Below are 23,944 nucleotides of genomic sequence, written 5' to 3'. Positions count from 1 at the left end.
ACTCATTGAATGCCAAGCTGTTTTCGGAAGCTTTGTCCTAGAGTGCCAGCAATCTAGACCATTGTTGACGATTTTTGTACAGCCACAGCATATTCTGTGTTATAGCTATGAACACATACAATGGCTCGTTTAAAAGATAAGACTTTAAGCTCTCAGTGGGTGCAAACCGTGTATTTCTACACGCCTCTGTTCCTGAGAAATCCCAAGCTAAACAGTGGCTAGTTTTCATCAAAATCGCTGTTTTTTTTCTAGAAATGGAGATATAACGTCTTTCATGAAATATTAAGTGTTGCCTGTAAACTTTCCGGGAAGTGATCAGCGAGACCTGGCGAGACTGCCACCTAGTGATAGACCACGAAAATGGCCTGGTTTTGAGATTACGTGCATGCGTCACTGATTCGACCCAAAGCGGCAACCGAGTTATGATAAAATGTCCAGATAAAATTTCCAGATTGTGCGTTTTCATGAGTTTTCGATCGTCATATATTTAATTTCCATTCATCACAGAGTTCCCAAAATCACATAAGGTGTGTTAGAGTGTCTAGTTTCGTAATTTAAAAAAAAAGCTAAAAACTTAATATTACGTTTTTGGCACTTAAAGCAACACCAAAGAACTTTTCCTCTGTAGCACGCACTATTTGTTTATCCAGCACCAGCTTTGCAAATAACAATTTCGACAGACAAGGTAGAATATGTTGCATGATTTTATGAAAGTACGATGTATTGCGACATCAGATGCAAGTCAAATTTGTAGTTTCTCTTCTCTCATTCCATCGAACTACAGATCCGCTACCCGATCCGGCAAACTTACATAGTGCGGTTATAGCCGATAGAGGGCCGCGAAGTGAATGCAGAAAGTGCCGTTCATCCTGTTACGAGTTGATGAACCACTGAAACGATTTTGGAAACATTATTTTAAGGCACATGCATAACGCATGGAGGGATGGCACTCAACGAGTTAACGTTCGTTTTCAAAACTGTGCAACTCACCGAGAAAAAAAAAAAGTCTGAAAAGTCGAGACAGGACCAATTGTCAAAATTTCGGTGTCCACCACTCTAGTTCATCCAAAACAAATCAGAAATAGGACTTAAAGTGCTAAATACCGGAATTTTCCTTTAACTGTTTATCTGTATTAGTAGTGCTCTCTGTCCAATTGATCCTACGAGTTTGCTACTAATAATCATTGTCAGACTCTGTTTTAACTTTACTTAATTGGCTCAATTTCAATGTCAACTTGTGTATCTTCAATTAGTGACTGCCATTGACAGCCTAATTGTAGGGCGGAGTCAATACACCTGAATTTGAGTGTTTTTGATTAGTGCATCCTATTTTTGTTAAATAGTATCTGTGAACATTGAACCTGTATGCTCTGATAAAGACATGTTTTGTCGCAATGCATAAGCCCAACTAAATTAAAGGCTTTTTAACTATAAAAAGCAGTGTGCCTTTGGGATTTTTTGGTCAAACCAACTATTTAAACAAGAAGTATCCCTGTGAAACCAAAGAGCACCTGCTTTCGAGAGACATATCAGTGACGAAGCACTTCTGACAACCAAACTTTTTTGGTATTTGAAGACACTGTTTTATCTGCAAATAATGGGATTGTTGATTCATTGTGAACAAGTAGTGAAAGGTCTTATTGTACTGAGAGAATGACCATTTCTTGTACTCACCCAGGTTTTCACGTCTACGGACATCCTAGGCCAGTAGTAGGCTACCTAGCATTTAGTGTAAGTAGAGTACCAGGCCAGTAGTACCTAGCATTTAGTGCACATACCAGGCCAGTAGTACCTAGCATTTAGTGCACATACCAGGCCAGTATTTAGAGCATGTAAAGTCTTCTCTACTCCACAGTGTCCACCATGCGCAAGAGTTGTGAAATTCAAAGAGAATAGTTTCCACCTCCTCCTTTTCCTGGACCCCTTTGACCAGCTCCCCATCCTTTCTAGTGTAGTGAAGTTCACCATCTAAACATAAATGTTGACTAAGAAGTTCATTCTGAGGGCTTGTTACCTAGGCCAGGTTTGTTTCACATATTTACTTACCTTTGAGGGCAAACTTCTTTGCACGTCTTAGTAATATATATTTCTCATTTTTACTAAGGTCATTGGGCAATCTCCTAAATGACTTAAATTCAAATACTTCATGAAACATAGAAGCATCCATCCTAGTAAATTGTTTTTCCTTTTGCTCTTCTCCTGACTTTCTAAACCCACAACTGGTCTGACATAGGATGGGTTTGTTACTCAAAGGATTGTGGGTCTGTACCCACTTTACTATGTGTCTTAACTCTTATTTCAATTGTGTTCTTAGCTTATACTTTATCATTTACTACCTGTTATAATCAGCCCATATGTGGTCATTCACCTCAATGGGATGAACTTATGTAGTTAGATTCTTGTCATCCTCCTTGCTGAGCACATAGTGATTATACAGTGTTGCTTCATTGCATTTGTATCTACTTTTTAAACAGAGTCTGTATGACCATATTCCCCACATTAACAACCTTACCGCTTTCATCTCATTGTGTATCAGAATGGCGTTTATAAGTAGCCATCATCCATCTAAAGCAGTGATTCTTAACCATAGGGCCGCGGCCCAAACTTGGGCCACCAGCGCCCCCCAGTCCGACCAGGCTAACAGCCAAGGTAAGTTAATTCTTATGGTAATTATGTTGTCTTATTTGTTCAGCTAGCTGTCACTCAAATCAGACCTCCGTGTGATTTTTTTTTAGAGCTTTATTCCATTTATATACTATTTGCTATTTATTTACTCGCAAATCACAACAGAGTGTCTGCCTAATACCATGGTTATCGTTTTAATTATGGTAGCCTTATAATTATTAACATACTTGTTGTTTGCGTCTTTAGTTGATAGACGTTTGATGAATAGCCTACTGTAGTAGTTGATTGGAAGTGGAGGGGCAATTTTTCGAAGGTGTTTTCAACTAATTCGGTGATAAGGACAATATAAAGGTATAGTCATACTATGTGCATCTTTGCAGTGGCAAGCGCTTTCTTAATGACGTTGAGTGCTGAGACGAGGATGCACTCACGTGGGTGCATACGTAAATTTGCATTCAGTTGGTCTGCCACACCTACTCCTGCTGTTTTACAGAAATAGCCATGATTCCCCATTCAAAAAAGGAAAACTTTACTTCATTGTTAGTCTATCAAAATCGGTTGTTCACTTTGTGTGAATGACGCTATTTTCCGCGTCTTTTTTATTCCAATCGTGAGTTCTTTGGGGGAGAAACGAGAATGCGCAACTATCCTGAATTACTTACACCTGGTTTGTCCTAGTCGCTCCTACTCATCCTGGATTGACAACTGTAACGCAGGCGAACTGAGCTAGCGTGCTAGTTGCCCGTGTAAATCCTCACACCCCTAACCTTAAGAACGCTTCTAACCGCTGAGTTGTTGCAGGAAGGAATGGGTCGCTAGGCGCGCGCGCACGACAACCTCCGTTCATAAATATTCACGCTAATCTCCACCCGACTCCACTCAAGGAAATTTAGAATCTCAGAAAGCTTCCTTGTTATAACCGGACAGAAGAGGATGGAGAGGCTACCTTGAGAGGAAACAAAAAGTACAACCAGGAGGTCAGATGGCAAGATTGTAGCCTCTACCTCGCCACCCAAGGCTGTGCGCCTCTCTACGGAGCGGGTAGATGATATGCGGCGCATACGACTGATTGAAGAAAAATGGCACTTGATGAAGTCAAACAAATATGCGTATCAATCCCTCGGCGATTTTTTGAGTATTCAACACCAAAAATATTGCGAATACGGAGTAAGAAAGTTGGAGCAATCAATCGCACCATCCAGCTTATAGTACTCATCTATGTAATCGGGTGAGTCTCCACTCTATTGGCCTATATTATTTTTCACAATTATTTACATGTATTTACCTGGGAGACGTTCAACTTGATATGGAAGCCTATGTGTGCCTTGAAACTGTTCCATCTGTTTTACGCATAGGTATGTCTGCTATTGGAAGAAAGGTTACCAAGATACAGACTCCATTCTCAGTTCAGTTACCACCAAGGTGAGGGGTATCGCTGTGATAAACACACCTGACCTCGGCCTCCGGATCTGGGACGTTGCTGACTACGTAATCCCACCACAGGTAGGCTTCCATCACGATATTCCGAAGCATAGACACATTCGGCACTCTAAACTCCAGGGACAGCCGGTGTTCCTTCTGGCTTTTCCACCTACTGGTTTTCTTGCGCGATCCCGGTCGCTCTAGCTCGCGTTGCTCACCACAGCTGCAGGAGTTGTTAGACACAAACAAGTTGTTTTAGACAGATTTGATGTTGCATTTCAAATCTATCGAAGCTACCTGATAAGAGCCCAATCTCTTATCTGAGCTACTCCAATTCTCTAAGGTGAATAATCCAACCAGTTATTAATCGCGTAAGAGGCGCCATGGCAACATGTTGTCTGGCAGTTAACGCAAATGGTTACATTGTCCTTATCTTATAACTCCTTGTCCTTGCGACTACTAGGCCTGTGGTTTTCAAAACTGGAATCCTCCCTGACACAGACATTAGGGGAAGATCACGCGCATGTTAACATCTAGTAAAAAAAAAAAAAAAAAAACTTTAATAAACATCTCTACAAAACACATCTGGAATGATTACTAATCAGTTAAATTACAAAACAGGTTAAAGTTTGTGTCTGTGTGCCCTAGATCAAAGGTTACAGCATTCTGAAGATAATGAGTGGAGTGTCAGGCAGTATAGATTTGTGCTCTTGAAAAACGAATTTATCTGAAAGTAATTGTGAAAGATATTGCCAACTTTCTTATTCTATTCTTGTTGCACACATTTCCTGGTATTATATATATATATATATATATACAGGAAATGTGTGTGTGTGTGTGTATATATATATATATATATATATATATATATATATATATATATATATATATATATATATATACACACACACACATTTAAAAATAAAAATATATCTAAAGGGGTTTTAGGAGAGTTTTAAAATATGCTGTTCTGTAACTCTGTTACCGTAACTCTATTACCATAAAATGCTGTTTTTCCCCCCTCCCTCAATGGCATTAAGCCCAAAAGAAAGCGCCATGGAAGGACACTTGATTTAGTATATTTCATTTGAGTATAGGAAATATTCTCAGGTTAACTCTGTTACCAAAGCAAAGTCCATTACTGTTAGAAAAGTCACAGAATTCTTAATGTCTTCGGCTGAAATGTTATGAACAGCCCCAAATTTGATGTGTATGGTCACGCTAAAAGGCTCCGGGGGCATGCCAAGTTTCATGATATTGTGTCCATGGGGGGCCATGAAATAAATTAAATGGTACGAGTACATCTAGTGTGACTGTCCACCCATCAACTTGTAGATGGTGAAGGGTTGCCAGTAGGTGATAGTGCTCACACAGTACTCACTCACTCACACACACAGGCACCCCCACACACACACACACACTGTTACCCCCACACACACGCACGCACACCCATTACACCATACCCCCCTACACATACACAAGTCCCCCCACACACGCACACACAGGTACAGCCCCCCCACACCTCCCATTACACCCCCACACACACATACACACACACACTGACACACGGTACACCCCCTTACACACACATACACCATAGCTCCCAAACACACACATACCATACCATATCATTACACCATAGCTCCCACACAAACACACCGACACACACTACACCTCCCCCCTTACATACACCATTACACCATACTGTACCTCCCACACACACACACACACACACACCATATCATTACACCATAGCTCCCCACACACACACACACACCAGCATCTCTGATACAGCGTTTAGGCTGTGAGATGTAACAGACAAGTCAGCATATTGATCTGTTGTCTTTGCAGGTAATGGCATGTCTCATAGGCACCGTCCACTTAATCAACAGAGTCAGTGTACTGATGAAGGAATAGATTAAATTGAAAGATATGGAAGGTTTGCAAAGTGATATCATGCTCCTTTTAAAGAGTATTTTTAAAAACAGAAACAGAGAAATGGCCAGTTTTCCTTTAAGGCATCAGGAGAGGGGTTTAGCCACGCATAAGCCTACTGCACACCTGTGTACCAGACCTAACACACACGCATAAGCCTACTGCACACCTGTGTACCAGACCTAACACACACGCATAAGCCTACTGCACACCTGTGTACCAGACCTAACACACACGCATAAGCCTACTGCACACCTGTGTACCAGACCTAACACACACGCATAAGCCTACTGTACAGCTATGTAGGCTACCAGCTAGCTGCCATTACACTCAGCACCAACTCCTCTACACTCAGCACCAACTCCTCTACACCCAAGCACTCAGCACCAACTCCTCTACACCCAAGCTAGCTTTGAGACTGCACACTGGAAAAAAAAAACCGGGGGGGAAAACTTTTACTTCTTGACTTTGTTTGGGTGGGCAAGACACAATGCCACCCTGACCCCTGCCCAGAGCCGGCCCTGGTTTAGCCTAGCCTCCTATAACATCAACACCCAATACATCTTTTATGTTTAGTTGGTCAACCACAAAGATGGAATAGAAGCCCATGACGCTGCACTGACGACCGTTGCAGCCCAAGGTAACCAGTTCTTTTAAATCAAGGGCCAAACCACAGACTTTTAAAATGTGACTCGGTTCGGTACAATGAAGGGAAAAGCAAAACAAAAATGCAGAAAGCAATTTTTTTTTATTGTGCATGTCAGGCTGTACCACCTAGTGTCATACAGTCTCCCCCCCTGAGCTATCTGCAACAGCCTGAAGTGTGTAAGATGTAGACAGTACAATAAGTACCTAGACTCCATCTTTAACTTGTAAACAAAATAAGACAATCAGCTATAAAACTGAAAATAGGCCTACAGCATCTCTTATTTCTGAAAGTGCAAAATGTGACTCGATCACCCTCATCCCAACCCAACCCATCCCATCCCAGTCCAACCCATCCCAACCCAACCCAACCCAGTCCAACCCATCCCAACCCAACCCATCTCCAAATTAAACACACTACGCAGAATATTTCCTTAAATGTCCAAACTCTAATGATCGCCCAGCGCACACAGTGAATAGCCAATCCTCTCTCCAACCCAACCCAACCCACACAGTGAATAGCCAACCCTCTCTCCAAGCCAACCCAACCCAACCCAGCCCAACCCAGCCCACACAGTGAATAGCCAACCCTCTCCATACCGCAGACCAGCCCACGTGTGTGTGTGTGTGTGTGTGTGCAATCCTTTCTCCATACCGCAGACCAGCCACTGTGTGTGTGTGTGCAATCCTTTCTCCATACCGCAGACCAGATGAAAATTTAGATTAAGGAGCGTGTGCTCAACGTGGCAAAGGGGGACTATCAGTCGGGCGTCTGGACTAGATCGCTAGGCAACAGAGACACCCTGCAGCGGCGGCGTTGGCAAAGCCCACACTGATTACGACAGGTAACAGTGCCCACACTGATGCCCGCTCTGATGCCCACACTGATGCCCGCTCTGATGCCCACACTGATTACGACAGGTAACAGTGCCCACACTGATGCCCGCTCTGATGCCCACACTGATGCCCACACTGATGCCCGCTCTGATGCCCACACTGGTTATGGCGGGTAACAGCCCGCTCTGATGCCCACACTAATGCCCGCTCTGATGCCCACACTAATGCCCGCTCTGATGCCCACACTGGTTATGGCGGGTAACAGCCCGCTCTGATGCCCACACTAATGCCCGCTCTGATGCCCACACTAATGCCCACACTGATACCCACACTGATGCCCTCTCTGATGCCCACACTAATGCCCGCTCTGATGCCCACACTGGTTATGGCGGGTAACAGCCCGCTCTGTTGCCCACACTGATGCCCGCTCTGATGCCCACACTGATGCCCACACTGGTTATGGCGGGTAACAGCCCGCTCTGATGCCCACACTAATGCCCGCTCTGATGCCCACACTAATGCCCGCTCTGATGCCCACACTAATGCCCGCTCTGATGCCCACACTGGTTATGGCGGGTAACAGCCCGCTCTGATGCCCACACTAATGCCCGCTCTGATGCCCACACTAATGCCCGCTCTGATGCCCACACTGGTTATGGCGGGTAACAGCCCGCTCTGATGCCCACACTAATGCCCGCTCTGATGCCCACACTAATGCCCACACTGATGCCCGCTCTGATGCCCACACTGATGCCCGCTCTGATGCCCACACTGATGCCCGCTCTGATGCCCACACTGGTTACGGCGGGTAACAGCCCGCTCTCCCTCTGGCTGGAGCTGCAGAAAACCGTCTTCTTTCCTTTCTTACTGTAACAACGTGCCGCGTCTTTTCTCGTATCTTCCGCAAAGATCAAATGGAAGGTTAGGACACTTAAAAACTCAGCCCACTAATAACCCAATTCACCACATCGGTGACAATGACACCTGTGCTCATCACATATGACAAACCATAGACAGGTGAATGTAGCATGTCATACTGTAAGCCCACCACCAGGACACGTAGACATAACAAACACAAACACAGACTATTATATAGACAAGACCATAGAGCAGTGTTTCTCAAACTTTTTCAGACCAAGGACCACTTAACCAATAAAAAAAAAGCTCACAAATCACCTAGCTGGAAAGAAAAACAGTTGAGCTACTTCAACAGTATACAACACAATTACCTCGGTTCGGACATCACGGTTCGGTTCATACCTCGGTTCGGACATCATGGTTCGGTACAATGAAGGGAAAAGCAAAACAAAAATGCAGAAAGCTATTTTTCTTTTATTGTGCATGTCAGGCTGTACCACCTAGTGTCATACAGTCTCCCCCCTGAGCTATCTGCAACAGCCTGAAGTGTGTAAGATGTAAACAGTACAATAAGTACCTAGACTCCATCTTTAACTTGTAAACAAAATAAGACAATCAGCTATAAAACTGAAAATAGGCCTACAGCATCTCTTATTTCTGAAAGTGCAAATTACATAGAATAATGATTTTTAAAAATCCACTCAAGCAAGACTTTCAACATCCGTGTTTAGTTGTATATGGAAGGGTCTACAATTTGCCTCAATATTATGCAGTGTGTGTACAGTAATAATCTACTAACTGTCTTATCCACCACTCTCTCGCTTGTACTACTGTAACTGTAAGTTCTCAAACTTGCGATCTTAAAGAGACCAGCGGGTCCTCTAACTCTTGTGGGTCGCCACCATAGCTTAGTGCTGCCAGGTGCTGCTATCTCTGACTGACTAACTTGACCGACGACCTGACAAAAAAATAACATAGGTGCCAATCAGAGCTTCAGAGCTAAGGTGAGGCTACAGATTAGCGTTAGGTGTCGCTAAAGAACTCTCGTAACTCTCGTATTGAACAGTAATTCCGCATTACATTAATTAATCCGCACGCAAGTTTTATGTATTTTTATACCGTGTATTCTCCGTGTAAATACATGCACCAAACCGTGACGCCCGTTAGCCTGGCTAACGTCAGACCTCATCTCATTAAGATGGGGTATGGGAACTAGACATTCATTTTCTTGTATTTGAAACGTGGTTTACGAATGCCCAGAGCCGTTTATTGGGCGCTACAAATGTCTATCAAATGCGTCTGTACGTAGCTCGTAAAGGCTTCGGTGTGTCGTCATCGTCTTGCTGCCCTCCCTCCGTTCTGTGATTGGTTCATTCGTTGAGGTGAAAACGAAGTCCATGGAATCCAGGCTGCCTAGCAGCGTGAATAAAATCGTGCGCGTAAGGCAGCATGGGAAAAACCAGGCTAGACGCCCGTACCGTTTCGGTTCAATACGAATACATGTACCGTTACACCCCTAATTTATACAGTGACTTTCGACATGTTAAAAATGAGGGGTCCAAGTTAACAATATTAAAAAGTGAGGGTCTGAATTTACTTCTCAGTTGGCAGGTTCTGTTCTGTTGGCACCAGGACCACCAGGAACCTTAATTTAGTGGGGTGGCACCAGGAACCTTAATTTAGTGGGTTGGCACCAGGAACCTTATTTAGTGGGGTGGCACCAGGAACCTTAATTTAGTGGGTTGGCACCAGGACCGACAGGAAACTTTAATTTAGTGGGTTGGCACCAGGACCGACAGGAAACTTTAATTTAGTGGGTTGGCACCAGGAACCTTAATTTAGTGGGTTGGCACCAGGAACCTTATTTAGTGGGGTGGCACCAGGAAACTTTAATTTAGTGGGGTGGCACCAGGACCGACAGGAAACTTTAATTTAGTGGGTTGGCACCAGGAACCTTAATTTAGTGGGGTGGCACCAGGAACCTTATTTAGTGGGGTGGCACCAGGAAACTTTAATTTAGTGGGGTGGCACCAGGACCGACAGGAAACTTTAATTTAGTGGGTTGGCTCGGAGAAGGACACCAAGGAAGTAAAAAAAAGAAACAATTGTTCATAGATGGAGGCCAGTTGCTATGGAGGCCAGTTGCTATGGAGGCCAGTTGCCAGTCATGTGTTACTTGCATCATCAGACTTTGCATTCTATTTAAAATGTATATGTATATGGATTTATTTCTTCGAGTTTTAAAGATCATCTTATAGTTTGTGTGCACTACTCTGTCCACTCAGATCCCGAGCGTAGCTTCTACTTGCTCCTCAGACAAGGACTGCAAAGTTGGAATAAGAGGTCTGAGAAGCAATGGTGAGCGAGACAGTGCTTTTTCATTTATGGCAGAATATTGTTAATGTGCTTTTATTGTGTGTGCTATATGGTAACCTTTAAAGAGTCATTTGTTTTGGCTCCTTCACTTTCCACAGGTATGCAGACAGGTAAATGTGTGAACTTAAATCGCATGTGAGATCTTTGCCTGGTGTCCCTTGGAAAGAGGCGATAAACCACCCAAGTAAGTTTGTTTGTGTCATGGATGGATTCATTGAATGAGGAGAACAGATACGTTAAAGTGAATTATTTTGTGTAGTCAGAACTGCAGGGGAAGTGAGAGGTTTGTTGTGGTTGTTGTTGATGTCATGTTTGAAACCTGATGGCTATGTTTGCTTGTTGCTCTAGTCCTCCAGTGTTAGCAGGCACAGAACATTTCACAGTGCTGGTGAAGAACAACATCCAATTTCCAAAGTTCAACTTCATCAAGTACGTAATTTAATTTAATTTAACAAGTTAGTTAAAGTAGTCTGATACAGTACCCTCCAGAATTATTGGCACCTTGGGTAAAGTAACTAAAACTAAAAACAGGTATAAAAAATAATCTTTTGATGATTCATTGTACTCTCACAATGAAAACAATGAGGAAAAATCTTAATAATAATAATAATAATAATAATAATAATAATAATAACTTGGTTTTATATAGCGCCTTTCAAGTAACCCAAGGTGGCTTTACAAAAGGAGATGGGGCAGGGGAATAGAGGGGACTCTTGAATGGAAGACAATTTATTCTGAGAAAAAGGAAAATCTCATAAAGAAATAAATATTTTTAACAAAAACACGTTGCTCACAAATATTGGCAAAATCTTATATGCAAAACCTAACAGAAGCATTTTCCTATCTAATTTCAACTTATTGAAGTTAATCAGAGTGTCTGTGAACATTCAAAAGTAGTTCATGACTTTCTTTTTCACTAAGGTATGAAAATAAAGTGGCAGACACTAAATCCTCATTCATCATTTTTCAACAACAGAAAGACAAGAGAATACACTAAATTTAAATGAAAAAGTGTGTTGACATTTGTAAGTCAGGGCATGTCTATATAAACTAGGTACTTTGTTGAAAAGGCCTGTAGTTAAGACAATGATTAAATGGTTCTAATCAACTGGAAATGTGACAAACATGCTTGGACAAAGACCCAAGGTTATCTTGCCCCCACGTACAGTATGGAGGATGGTAAGATAGGCAAAAAAATCCATAAGAGCCACTATTGGAGAGTTACAGACAAAGGTGTCATCTTGGGGTCACCAAGTCCCCTCAAAAATCTTCAAAAGTGACCTCATTGCTAATAGCTTATTTAGAGGGCATGCCAGGTAACAGCCTGTCCAGTCATTTAATTACCAATGTAAACGGCAGGAGTTACTGAATGGTACAGTGACTTTGTCTGGAAGTGTGGTCTATTGTCAGATGAAATGAAAATTAGATAGATAGAAGAATGGCTATACTGAAAAGAACCCCATGCCTAATGAGAATTATGGTGGAGGGGCTGTGCTATTGTGGGGCTGTTTTTATTCCCTAAGGCCTTGGGAACCTAATTAAGGTGCATGGCATCATGAACAACAAGAAAAACCTGAACATTTTTAAGACAAGACACTAAAAGTTAGTCATGATTGGATCATTCATCAGGTCAATGAACCAAATCAATCGTCCAGATCAAAACAGATATTGTTTGCTGAACACAAAATCAAGTTTCGGCCATTGCCATCTCAGTCCCCTGATCTGAACTCCATAGAAACAAGTGGGGTCAGTCAAAGAGGAGAATGCACAAGTGTGGACCTAGGAATCTGACCAACGGTCTTAAATCCCTTGCTTTGTATTCTCCAACTTTATGGGGTGTCATAGGTGAATAATAACAGATTATTTTTATACCCATTTTTTAATCAACTTTAGCAGAGGTGCCAATAATTCTGGAGGGTACTGTATGTCCTGATCTGATGACGCACCTAGACATTGTTTGGTTTTGTAAATGAATGTTTCAATGTTTTCAATTTAAGGAACCGGATAATTCAACTTCAAAGGCATTCATACAGTATTAAGCATGCAATAAATAGTGATGTGGTAAATAATGCACCATGTTGTCTTTCTGATTGCAGAAGGAACGTCCTTCCACATGTAAACAGCTCCTATTTGGAGCACTGTGTCTTTAACCGCTCTACCGACCCAGAATGCCCGATCTTCAGGCTCAAAGACATCATAGAAGAGGCAGAGGAGGACTTCCAGACCATGGAATGGCGATTCATGTAACATTATGAATTTAGGCAGTTTTATTCTCTAGGAAAGAAGGGAGGGAGTCGATCTGTTCTGCAATGTTCTATAAAAACATTGAGTGACATGGGTTGGTTCCACCGGTGGGTCTCCTTATGTCGTACTGAGATCTGCAATGTTCTATAAAAACATTGAGTGACATGGGTTGGTTCCACCGGTGGGTCTCCTTATGTCGTACTGAGATCTGCAATGTTCTATAAAAACATTGAGTGACATGGGTTGGTTCCACCGGTGGGTCTCCTTATGTCGTACTGAGATCTGCAATGTTCTAATATCTATTATTCACATAATATCAATTAATAATATCAATTAATAATATCAATTAATAATATCAAATTGCGGTCAATTCACATAAAGGTCTTTGTTACGCCCGGCTCATGGCACAACACAAAAGAGGCTGACAGCAGATTCCAATTATAAATGCATTATATTTATTTAAAGTGAGCTATAATGAATGGTAATGTCTAGGGGGTGAAAATTAAGTGGATGGCTGCGTGTTGGTCATATGTAAGTGAGTAGCAGTGGTTTGCAGTGCGGTGTGTCAAAAATGTGTCTGAACGGTGGGAGAGAGAGCGAGAGAGAGATACAAGGGATGGCGATGATCTATATATATAGGCCTACACCGGCGCCAGGTGAGGCCAATCTCCCTTAATTAGTCTCCCCACTGCGCCAGGTGAGGCCAATCTCCCTTAATTAGTCTCCCCACTGCGCCAGGTGAGGCCAATCTCCCTTAATTAGTCTCCCCACTGCAAGCCGCCAACCTGCCCGGGTGGCCACCACGGAAAACGGCAGATGGCCCGTAGGGGGGCAGCAGAGGGGCGTCACAGTCTTTTTCAGGAGCACATTCTGAATGAATGCCTTTCACAAGTGACCTCTGTGTTGTTAGGGTGGAGTGATGGCGTTCCAGATCAGATGGGACTGTGACCTGGACTGGGCAGACAGGTGGTGTGTGCCACAATACAAATTCCGGCGTATTGACAAACACAGAGGAGGCACAGTTGCAACAGGATATAATTTCAGGTAGGGTTCCATAGATTGTGAATTCAATGACCAGGGATTAGAAACGAAAACCGGAAATGAACACAATTTTCGGATGAACGTCACCGAAAACGGGAACAAAACCAATTTCCCTGGTTCCGGACGGAAAACACTACTTCCAATTTTAGATAACCGGTTAATAACTGTATTTATTGTTCCAATTAAAAGTGACCTGCCCACACAGTGTTCCCCAGACACCTTATAGGATGAATTTAGTCAGATTTTATGCATCAGTGTCTCCCCTGTTTAACCCTAGACCTACTAGTTGATAAAAATTATTTTCACATCCAACACATCTAACTGCCTGTTCAAAGTATATTGCCTAAAATAACTGAAACATTGTGTGACATTAGGCTATTGATTACAGGGCTTAAAACAAGGACATTTTCTGTGCCTGAAGTTAGCAAACATTTTTGAAGATCTAATATTATATAGGCTAATTGCTACTTTCAAATCTCGCCCCACACCTGAATTCAAGCCCAGTGTTTTTAAGAGTTAGCCATGATTTAATGTGCTTTGATTTAACCTTCAAGGCTGTTGCATGGGCAGCAAAAAGCCTATAGTATCGTGCCACCGGCCACGATTTGTAAAGGCAATGTCAACTTTAAAGGAACGTTATGAACCGTTCTTCTGTAACGTTTCAAGAGTGCTTTAATGTTTGCTGCACCTTCTGCTTGGAACAGAAAACACTCAAACTACAGTGTCTAATTTCCTTAAATGATTTTAAAGGTGTTGTTGAAGCCATAGAACCGTTTCCGAGTCCATTCAGTGCAAATGTTTTAATTAATGGCGCTATTATTTAATCTGGAATGCACTTGAGTTGTCTTTGCCTCTTTTGTGTTTGTTTTGTGTTTGTGATTTGTGTATTTGTTCTGCTATCTCTTGGCCAGGTCTCTCTTGAAAAAGAGATTTTATATCTCAATGAGACTAACCTGGTTAAATAAAGGTTAAAAAAAAAACCCCGTTATAACCAGTTACCATTTAGAGGAGAGGCCTTGGAACACTGGAACGTTATTAACTGTTCTTCTGTAACGTTCTAACCGGTTCCCCTTTAGAGGGGAGGCCTTGGAACACTGGAACGTTATTAACTGTTCTTCTGTAACGTTCTAACCGGTTACCATTTAGAGGAGAGGCCTTGGAACACTGGAACGTTATTAACTGTTCTTCTGTAACGTTCTAACCGGTTACCATTTAGAGGAGAGGCCTTGGAACACTGGAACAGGAACAAAAACTGTTTTTGCAAAGAACGAACTGAAAATGAAAATCAATCTGTCCCTGTCAACGACAATGTCGCCTACATTTCACACCACCTGATTACGCTGTTGCTCTTGTCACAGGTATGCAAAATATCACAATAAGGACCAGAAAACCAGAACTTTAATCAAAGGATATGGAATTCGCTTTGACATTATGGTATTTGGACAGGTGAGAGGGCTATGCTGTTGTGGTGATCACTAAAGATCAGAATCATTTGGATATGTTCTATAACACAATTTAAGCTCTAATTTTATTCCAGGCTGGCAAATTTAATATTGTTCCAACACTGGTCAACGTAGGGGCTGGTTTGGGTCTCCTCGGCTTGGTAAGTGTTGAAGCGCACAGACACGCAGAGAGAGAGACAGAGAGAGAGACATATATAGAGAGAGAGAGAGAGAGAGAGACGGGGAGAAAGGAGGGGGGAGAGAGATAAAGAGAGAGAGAGCTACATGCTGCAAATTACAAGACATGCTGCAGACGTCAAATGTTTCTATGAGTTTATTTTGATTTCTTCTTATCTGCAGGTCACATTTCTTTGTGATTTGATTGTCCTTAATTGCTTGACCAAAGGGAGGCATTACAGTGAACGGAAGCATTCATATGTAAGCTGACAACTTACTGGGTTGGTGAATCTGTTGATAATAATAATTAAATAACATTTATTTAGATAGAGGCTCAATTGCACACTGATTTGATGATAATGTTTAACATTGAAATCTTTTAAATCCTTTAAATATGTAATATCTACCCATTCACCTCCCCCCATCTTGAACAGGATCCAAATTACGAGCCCATCTCACCCCATCTTGAACAGGATCCAAATTACGAGCCCATCTCACCCTATCTTGAACAGGATCAAAATTACGAGCCCATCTCACCCCATCTTGAACAGGATCCACTATAAGAGCCCATCTCCCCCCTCCTCCCCCCAGGATCCACAACAGGTGATTGTTGAAACAGAGGAAGCAGCCTAATCCTGCACATGCTTTCTGTAAACACCTCAGACATGTTTCAACATATTAAATTAATTGGTATTACATCCTTTTTGTTAATGTGTTTTTTTCTGATCAAGTAATCAGTGACAGATTATATTTGTGATTTAATAGTGAGGTAACATTTAGTAAACTTTTACTAGTGTTTCCCCTAGAAATTTTCCAGCAGTGGTACTGTCAGTTGCAGACAGTTGGTAATCCAGTCAAGAAATGGGGGACCCTCGTTAGACTGTTTAAAAAAAAAAATAAGCCCTTAAATTATGACTTCCGGCAAGTTTTATGGACAGATATGGACAGTGTGAGACTTACAAATATGACATAAGATCAACAGAAAAAAACATGGCAATTTCAAAGCATGATTATTACAGCACATATCTTGAACAGGTCACAAACACAAACAAAACCTTTATCTTTATGCATCATTTTGGACAGGATTATTAATGTTAAATCCGCAATCAACATTCCACCGTAAATGAAAAACGGTCTCTTCAAAAAAACTCCTATAAGGTTAAAAAACCTGTCTGTGTGTGTGTATGTAGGCAGACTCATATATGAATGTGAGTGCGCTGGTGTTGCCTGAGGTAGGTCTCTCTGGTGAAGCCCTTGTCACACTGGTTGCAGCGGTGCGGCTTCTCTCCTGTATGCGTGCGCAGGTGTGACGCGAGCGTGCCCACCTGGGCGAAGCTCTTGCTACACAGGGAGCAGCGGTGCGGTTTCTCTCCCGTGTGCGTGCGCTGGTGCAGCTTGAGACTGTCCTTGCGGCCGAAGCGCTTGCCGCACTCCTCGCACTCGAACGGCTTCTCTCCGGTGTGAGTGCGCGCGTGCTTCCTGAGGCTGTCCTCCTGGCTGAAGCTCATGCCGCACTGGTTGCAGAGGTATGGTTTCTCCCCGGCGTGAATCTGCTGGTGGAGCTTCATGCTTGACAGCGCCGTGAAGCCCTTGCCGCACTGCGTGCAGAGGTATGGTTTCTCTCCTTTGTGGGCCTGTTGGTGCTTCTTGAGAGTGTCCGCCCGAGCGAAGCTCTTGCCACACTGGCCGCAGTGGTGTGGTCTCTCTCCGGTGTGCGTGCGCATGTGTTTCTTCAGTTTTCCCGCATCGATGAATTTCCCACTACACAGCGTGCAGCTGTACGGTCTCTCTCCTGTATGAATGCGCGTGTGTCTTACGAGGTCTCCGTTAACGGTGAAGCTCTTGTCGCACTGGCCGCAGCGGAATGGTCTCTCTCCCGTGTGGGTCCGCAGGTGTTTTTTCAGTTTTCCCAGGTCGATGAAACTCTTGTCACAGTGGTCGCAGGTGTACGGCCGCTCGCCCGTGTGAATGCGCTGGTGTCGTCGGAGATCTCCGCTGAAGGTGAAGGTCTTGCCGCACTGCGAGCACTGGTGAGGTCTGTGCGTACGCCTGTGCTCTTTAAGCGCCTCTTTCTCGGGGAACGCCTTTGCGCACCGGGCGCATTTGTAGCTTTTCCCTTTGTGATGGTTGCGCTGGTGGCATTTCAGCTTTCCGGCGGTCAGGAAGCTCTTACCACAGTGTGCGCAGAAGAACAGCTTGTCGCTGACGTGATCGCGCTGGTGGGATTTCAGCTTTTCGGCGGTCAGGAAGCTCTTACCACAGTGTGCGCAGAAGAACAGCTTGTCGCTGACGTGATCGCGCTGGTGGGATTTCAGCTTTTCGGCACTCGGGAAGCCCCTCCCACAGCGGGAACGGTAGGACGCACGCGTTCCTGGGAGAGAACAAAACGCCAATGAGAAGCCTACGCGCACACACGCACACAAACACCTTCCTTAGGGCCAGGACACACCAACCCAACAGCAGACCGTCGTCAGAAAAGCAGTCTGACTGATCAGTCGGCTCCCGTCTCCCCGAGTGGATCAAAAGAGTGCCTCGGAACACCGAAGCGACACCGAGCGTACGTTCTGTGCGTGCGCGAGACGTAATACATTTCCATAACAGCAGGCAGCGCTAAAAGATTTGAATTGGGGAAGAGTCTAGATTAATCAAAAGATTCGCCAATGGAACGAAATGGCACTCCTTTCGGACTTCTCTTATTAAGCAATAAGAAAATATAAATATATATTCTGTACTATTTTATTGTCTTTGCTTGTGTGTGATGTCAATGAAATACTCTTTCAGACACAGAATAAATCATTTATTTTGGCCGTTAAAGGTAAACTATGCAGGATTGGCAATTTCCTTACCGTTTTCTCGGTTTTTGCTTCTTTTTAGCTGGCTGTCATGACGAATGTCTGAGAAACACCATTGCTACCTTTTTCTAGCCGGTGCCTGGCGTGTATGTGTATTTGAATGCAGTAAAGCAATTCGTTACACTCTGTATACTTCCTGACACTGAGGCCGTCGGCGGTTTTTCCGCTCACAGGCGCTAGGGGGAAGCGACACGGCCACCATTCAACCCGAAAAAAAGTCATAACCATTCCAATGAGACTGAAGCTGTTAAATGAAGGTACATTAAGCTAAACTTGCATATTAAGCTAAAAAACCTGCATAGTGTGCCTTTAACAGAGCTAGCTAGCGGTAACGGTAGCACAGTAAACGGAAAATGAATGGGCACTGCTAGTGATGTTCGCTAGCTAGCTAGCAGCTAAGGACTTCGTTATACTTGTATATTATTGCAAACTAATCTGAAATAACATATGTTCAGCAACTGTGTGCTAGTCTAGTTAAAGTATGTTAGGATAGTTTATCAAAATGGGTTCATAACTTACATGGCTGACTAGGGCTAATGGTCATACTAATCCAAGATAATATTTAGTCAAGGGCTAGCACTCCACCAATCAGATTTGTCATTGATCGCACTCCACCAATCAGATTTGTCATTGAGGCCGCCTGCGGCCAAAATGAACTCCGACTGACGACGGGACGGGACACACCAAACTGACTCGAGTCACCGACCTTGCACGACTGTCCGACGGCCAATAATCGCGTTGGTGTGATAGATAGATAGATAGATACTTTATTGATCCCCAGGGGTTGGTTGGATTCGAGCCTCAGCTGAGGAGTGTAGACACGATGCGTAGTCTGCTTGGACTGTGCTCTCTAGGAGAAACATGCTAAACATGACACTGTATTAAAACATGATCCTTAAACACGATGCGTAGTCTGCTTGGACTGTGCTTTCTAGGAGAAACATGCTAAACATGACACCGTATTAAAACATGATCCTTAAATCTCTCCACAACATGCATTGCATAACATTGTCATAAACTCCACCTGTTAAAAAAATAAAAAACAAATCCTATGAGAGTATGGACATTATGTAAGGACACCGGCTGCCGAGGTGACACGATATACGGAATTAATGGACAAGCCGGCGCAGACAGGAGCTTCCTCCATTAATTCAGTGCACTGAGAAGGCCGTTACCCCGCTTGTCATAGTTGCCACTATGTATATAGGCAATAATCATGCCTTTATAGCATACAAGCAGTTCAGGTTAAAAAGAAGCCGAGTTTGTTGTACTACTTTCTTTGGTCCCGACAGTGAAAACAGTGGATAGTTTGTTGGAGCTTGTTTACAGCTGATTCCATTGTTGCTAAGCCTGCTTTCTAGTTCAACTGCCGTTTACTATGGTTGTTTTGGTTCCCATTCAAAAGAACATTGATACGGAACGGTGATTAAACTTTTTTTTACCAAATCTACTTCATAGGTGTCCCGATATTCAGAATAACTAGCCACCCCACCAGCCAATCAGAAAAGAGTTTTTTTTCCCTTTGCCATTCCGTGTCCAATCAGATAAGGTTGTTGCTGAACCGTCTCAGATTTTTTGAAACCTTGTCTTCAATTCATATTATTTTCAGCCCTTGAAATTATTGTGAAAAGTATTCATAGGCAGCCCAAACTTTGTAGGGTTAAGACAAACATGTTCTTAGTGTGACTGAACCATTAAAGGTTTGTACGGCATTCTCATTGGTTTTCTAGATTTGTAAACATTGCAAAAAGGGTGACATTAAGGATAGTATGAACTAGTTTCTGTACGCATTTGATATCATTGCAGAAAGGGTGACATTTAGGGTAGTATGAACTAGTTTTTGATATCAATCTTTTTTTTCGTTACATATGTTATTAATGTTGTGCCAATATTTGAGCTCTCCACATATAATGGGCTTACATATTTGAAGGAATAAACCAGGGGCATTTTTTATAGGACTAAAATGATATGTGGGATAGCTAGCAGGCACTTGAAAATCTATGTGAAAGTAGCTCAGTGAATGGGCATTTAGTGTACAAAGTGCCAATGTTGTACCATAGATAAATAAATTGAGTCAAAATCATTGTTTTGCGCATTGATAATGTAACCAAGTGAGTGTGTGAATGAACCATGGTACATCACAGGCACTTTACACACAAAATGACTAATAAAAATAAACTGAGCTTTTTTCGTGTTGCTACTAGCTACCCCACATACCATTTTAGTCCTATGTCCATTACCAAAAAATGCAATGACACTTTAGGTTTTGATACAATATCAAGGGATTCAATATCAAGGATTTATGAAAACATTGTAATTTAACAAAAAATATTTTACAGGTCTTAGTTTTTAGACGGTGCAGCAACATTGTCCTGGATGTTGTCTGAGTTGCTATGTAATGACCCGTACAGAATTAAGCCACCCCACCAGCCAATCAGAAAAGAGCATTTTATGTCTCCGGGTATAACTTGCATTAATCATTTTCCTCTCCAATCACTGCAATTAAGAGAAAAATGACTTTTAAAGTTGACAATATTTTAAGGCATTTACACTGTCAGCTACTTACTGAGTGTGTGTGTGTGTGTGTGTACATGTATGTGTAAGAGAGAGATTGTGTGTGTGTGTGTGTGTGTGTGTGTGTGTGAGTGTGAGTGTGAGTGTGTGTGTGTGTGTGTGTGTGTGTGTGTGTATGTGAGTGTGAGTGTGAGTGTGTGTGTGTGTGTGTGTGTGTGTGTGTGTGTGAGAGTGTATGTGAGTGTGAGTGTGTGTGTGTGTGTGTGTGTGTGTGTGTGAGAGTGTATGTGAGTGTGAGTGTGTGTGTGTGAGAGTGTATGTGTCTGTGTGTGTATATGCAGTGGCGCCGCCAGGCGTAATCCTGTACGCACTGTGCGTACAATTTTCACGGCTTTATTTGTGAAATTCAATATTAGCCTACAACAATAAAACAAACTTGTGTGACAACTAGCATATATTTATTGACTCGTGCAATATGAATATTGGCATTATTCCGAATAAAACCGGAATATGGCGTGCAAACCATAGTCTATAAAATTATGAAAACGTATATTATGACATGATAACGATTGGCCTGTGGCAGTTTTCGGGCGTGGCTTTGGATGGGTCAATTCTGGCGCTTAAAAACAACGTTGTATTCATTCATAGAATAGCCTAAATCATCATGAAAAGAAAACAACAGCAGATTAATATTTTTCAGGCATTTAACAACGTTAAAAGACGTACTGTTAGCAGTGATGCTGACACTGACAGCAGTGAGATTTTCCTCTACCGTCACTTCTAGCAGCAGGAATACTGGAAGATCACCAGTCCTCTGCTGCATCTCTGAAGCTAACAATTGTCGCCATCTAGGTGATCCTGCTTCAGACTGGTTTAAAAGAAATGAATTGTCGACACAGCAGCCAAAGCGAACGGTAGGCCTATGTGACGGTGACAGAGATGGAGCGGACAGCTACACAAGCCTGGGCAGTGTGTCTTCTTCAAACATAATTTCTTCTAGTGAAGATGTGGGTGAATCCCCCTTGGTCTTGGTCCCTAGCATTGATGTGACCTCCGAAGCTAGCCTGCTATATTCTCCTGCTTCGCATGTTGTTGATGACTGCCTAGCAGTCCTATCTACACTGCAATCATCCGTGGTGTTTATGATATCGGCAGTGTTAAAGCTGATGAACTGAAAAGGACCTCCTGATTCTGTGAAGCTTAAAGTATTACAGTCACGTTTCAAACCCCCTAGAGGTTGGACGGCTCCAAGTAGAAATATTTGTGGGAAGCAACGGAAGATGCCAGAGGAGTTTTTCGAAGAGGGCCTTTACCCCACTCTGCGTTATAGTGAGTGCTGAGTGCTGATGGCGTATTTTGTGTTTCACGTATGATTTTCTCATCTGAGGACGTGGTTTTGACAACAAAGGCTCTTACTGACTGGAGCAATGCCAAAGAAAATGTTTCGAGACACTTGGGAACAGCAGCACATGCAAGTGCCCAACTACGCGCAGCTGAGTTTGTCAACATTGCCTCGGGGAAGAGCCAGTCAATCTGCTCCAGGCTGGATCACTCACACCAGCAAGCACTAGAGCGGAATAGGTATGGACTCAAAGCCATCATCGATCTTGTGGCCACTTGCGGACATCAGAACATACCTACTCGTGGCCACACCGACGAACAAGGGCCGCACAGATGGCTTCAGACATGGTCACAGTGCTTGAAAGCAAACGCGACAGTTCTACCTATAGTGAGCTTTGGGAGAAAGCATGCTCCTTGGCTGCCAGCATTGACGTCGTACCCTCATCGCCTCGCATTGTCAACAGACAGACTCAAAGGTCTAACACACCTGCGGCAAACCCCCAGGAGTACTGGAGAATAAATGTGTGATTGCCTTTCATTGACCACCTGATAACTGAAGTTAGGGATAGGGTGTCTTGCATTGCCACGTCTTAAAGCACAATATCTCCTACCCAGCAAATTACAACATTTGACACAGAGCATTTGGGAGGAAATAAAGGTGGAGTATGCCGCCCTGATGCCAAATGTTGAAAGTGCAGATGTGGAGCTTGAGCTGTGGAGGCAGCACAACGTAGGCCTTCATACACATGCAATCAGTGACGTCTGCCAAGTCACCACTGTCAAGTCGTAATAAGCAGACTTTTACCCTAACATTCACGCGGTGATGAAGATTCTGTTGACTATGCCTGTTTCTACTGCCAGTGCTGAACGCTCCTTCAGCTGTCTACGACGATTGAAGACATACCTCAGGAATAAAATGACTGACAAGCGTTTGACTGGACTTGCACTGATGCATATCCATCCAGAAATTGAATTGGATCCTGAGTCAATTTTGTTGGAGTTCGATGCAATGGGAAGACGCAGGATGAATTTCCAATAGGTAGTAATCTAAGTTCTGACTTCACTTGTATGCGCATCAATTCATTATTAGGCTAGGCTAGAGTTATCTCTAAAGCCACGAGTTAGCCTATCAATAATAATAAAATAAAAAAGGGGGGGGGGTCTTGTATCGGTTGCCGTCCGACCGGGGTGGGGGGTTATGGTGTCGGTCCGACCGGTGGGGGTGGGGGGTGTGGGTGTTGGCGTCTTGCTTGTGCGATACACTACAGACTCTGTACATTTAACAGTTATTTATTAAACACTACATATTAAATAAATAACCAGCTTCTCAAAATAACAGTTAACAAAGTAATAACACCAAACAAACTATACAACTGGGCTTAAATTTCACTGCGGGATTGCGGGTATTGCGCATAATTTGTTCAAGTCCCGCAACTCTAGACATCATAATGCGAGAAATTCCCGCATACACTTTTACAGCCTGTCTAATGACATTAATATAATCATGAAGTGGCGTGAATGCGGTGCTATTGACCAGAAGGATCAACTACCGAGTTGAATTGAACAGAGCCTCACGCAGACGCAGACACACACATGGAGAGAGAGAGAATAGTTTATTTATTATTTTATTTATTT

General features: G+C 43.0%; 1 protein-coding gene and 1 pseudogene across 1 annotated transcript in view; one reads left to right on the top strand and one right to left on the bottom strand.

The window, feature by feature from the left end:
* Positions 1-3,408: 3,408 nt before the first annotated feature.
* Positions 3,409-16,165, top strand: LOC125287536 (annotated as a pseudogene).
* LOC125287217 (zinc finger protein 271-like) overlaps positions 15,745-23,944 on the bottom strand; it is a 24,808-nt gene continuing 16,608 nt past the window's right edge. Inside the window, exon 9 of the mRNA XM_048232777.1 lies at positions 15,745-17,973. Coding sequence (XP_048088734.1) covers positions 16,799-17,973 — 1,175 coding nt within the window. The 3' untranslated portion in view covers positions 15,745-16,798. The remainder of the gene's footprint in view (positions 17,974-23,944) is intronic.

Source organism: Alosa alosa, chromosome 22 (genome assembly GCF_017589495.1).
Source record: "Alosa alosa isolate M-15738 ecotype Scorff River chromosome 22, AALO_Geno_1.1, whole genome shotgun sequence".
In the NCBI taxonomy this organism is placed as follows: Eukaryota; Metazoa; Chordata; class Actinopteri; order Clupeiformes; family Clupeidae; genus Alosa; species Alosa alosa.
Note: the sequence above shows the minus strand (reverse complement) of the source record. Positions and strands in the feature narration are given on the sequence as shown.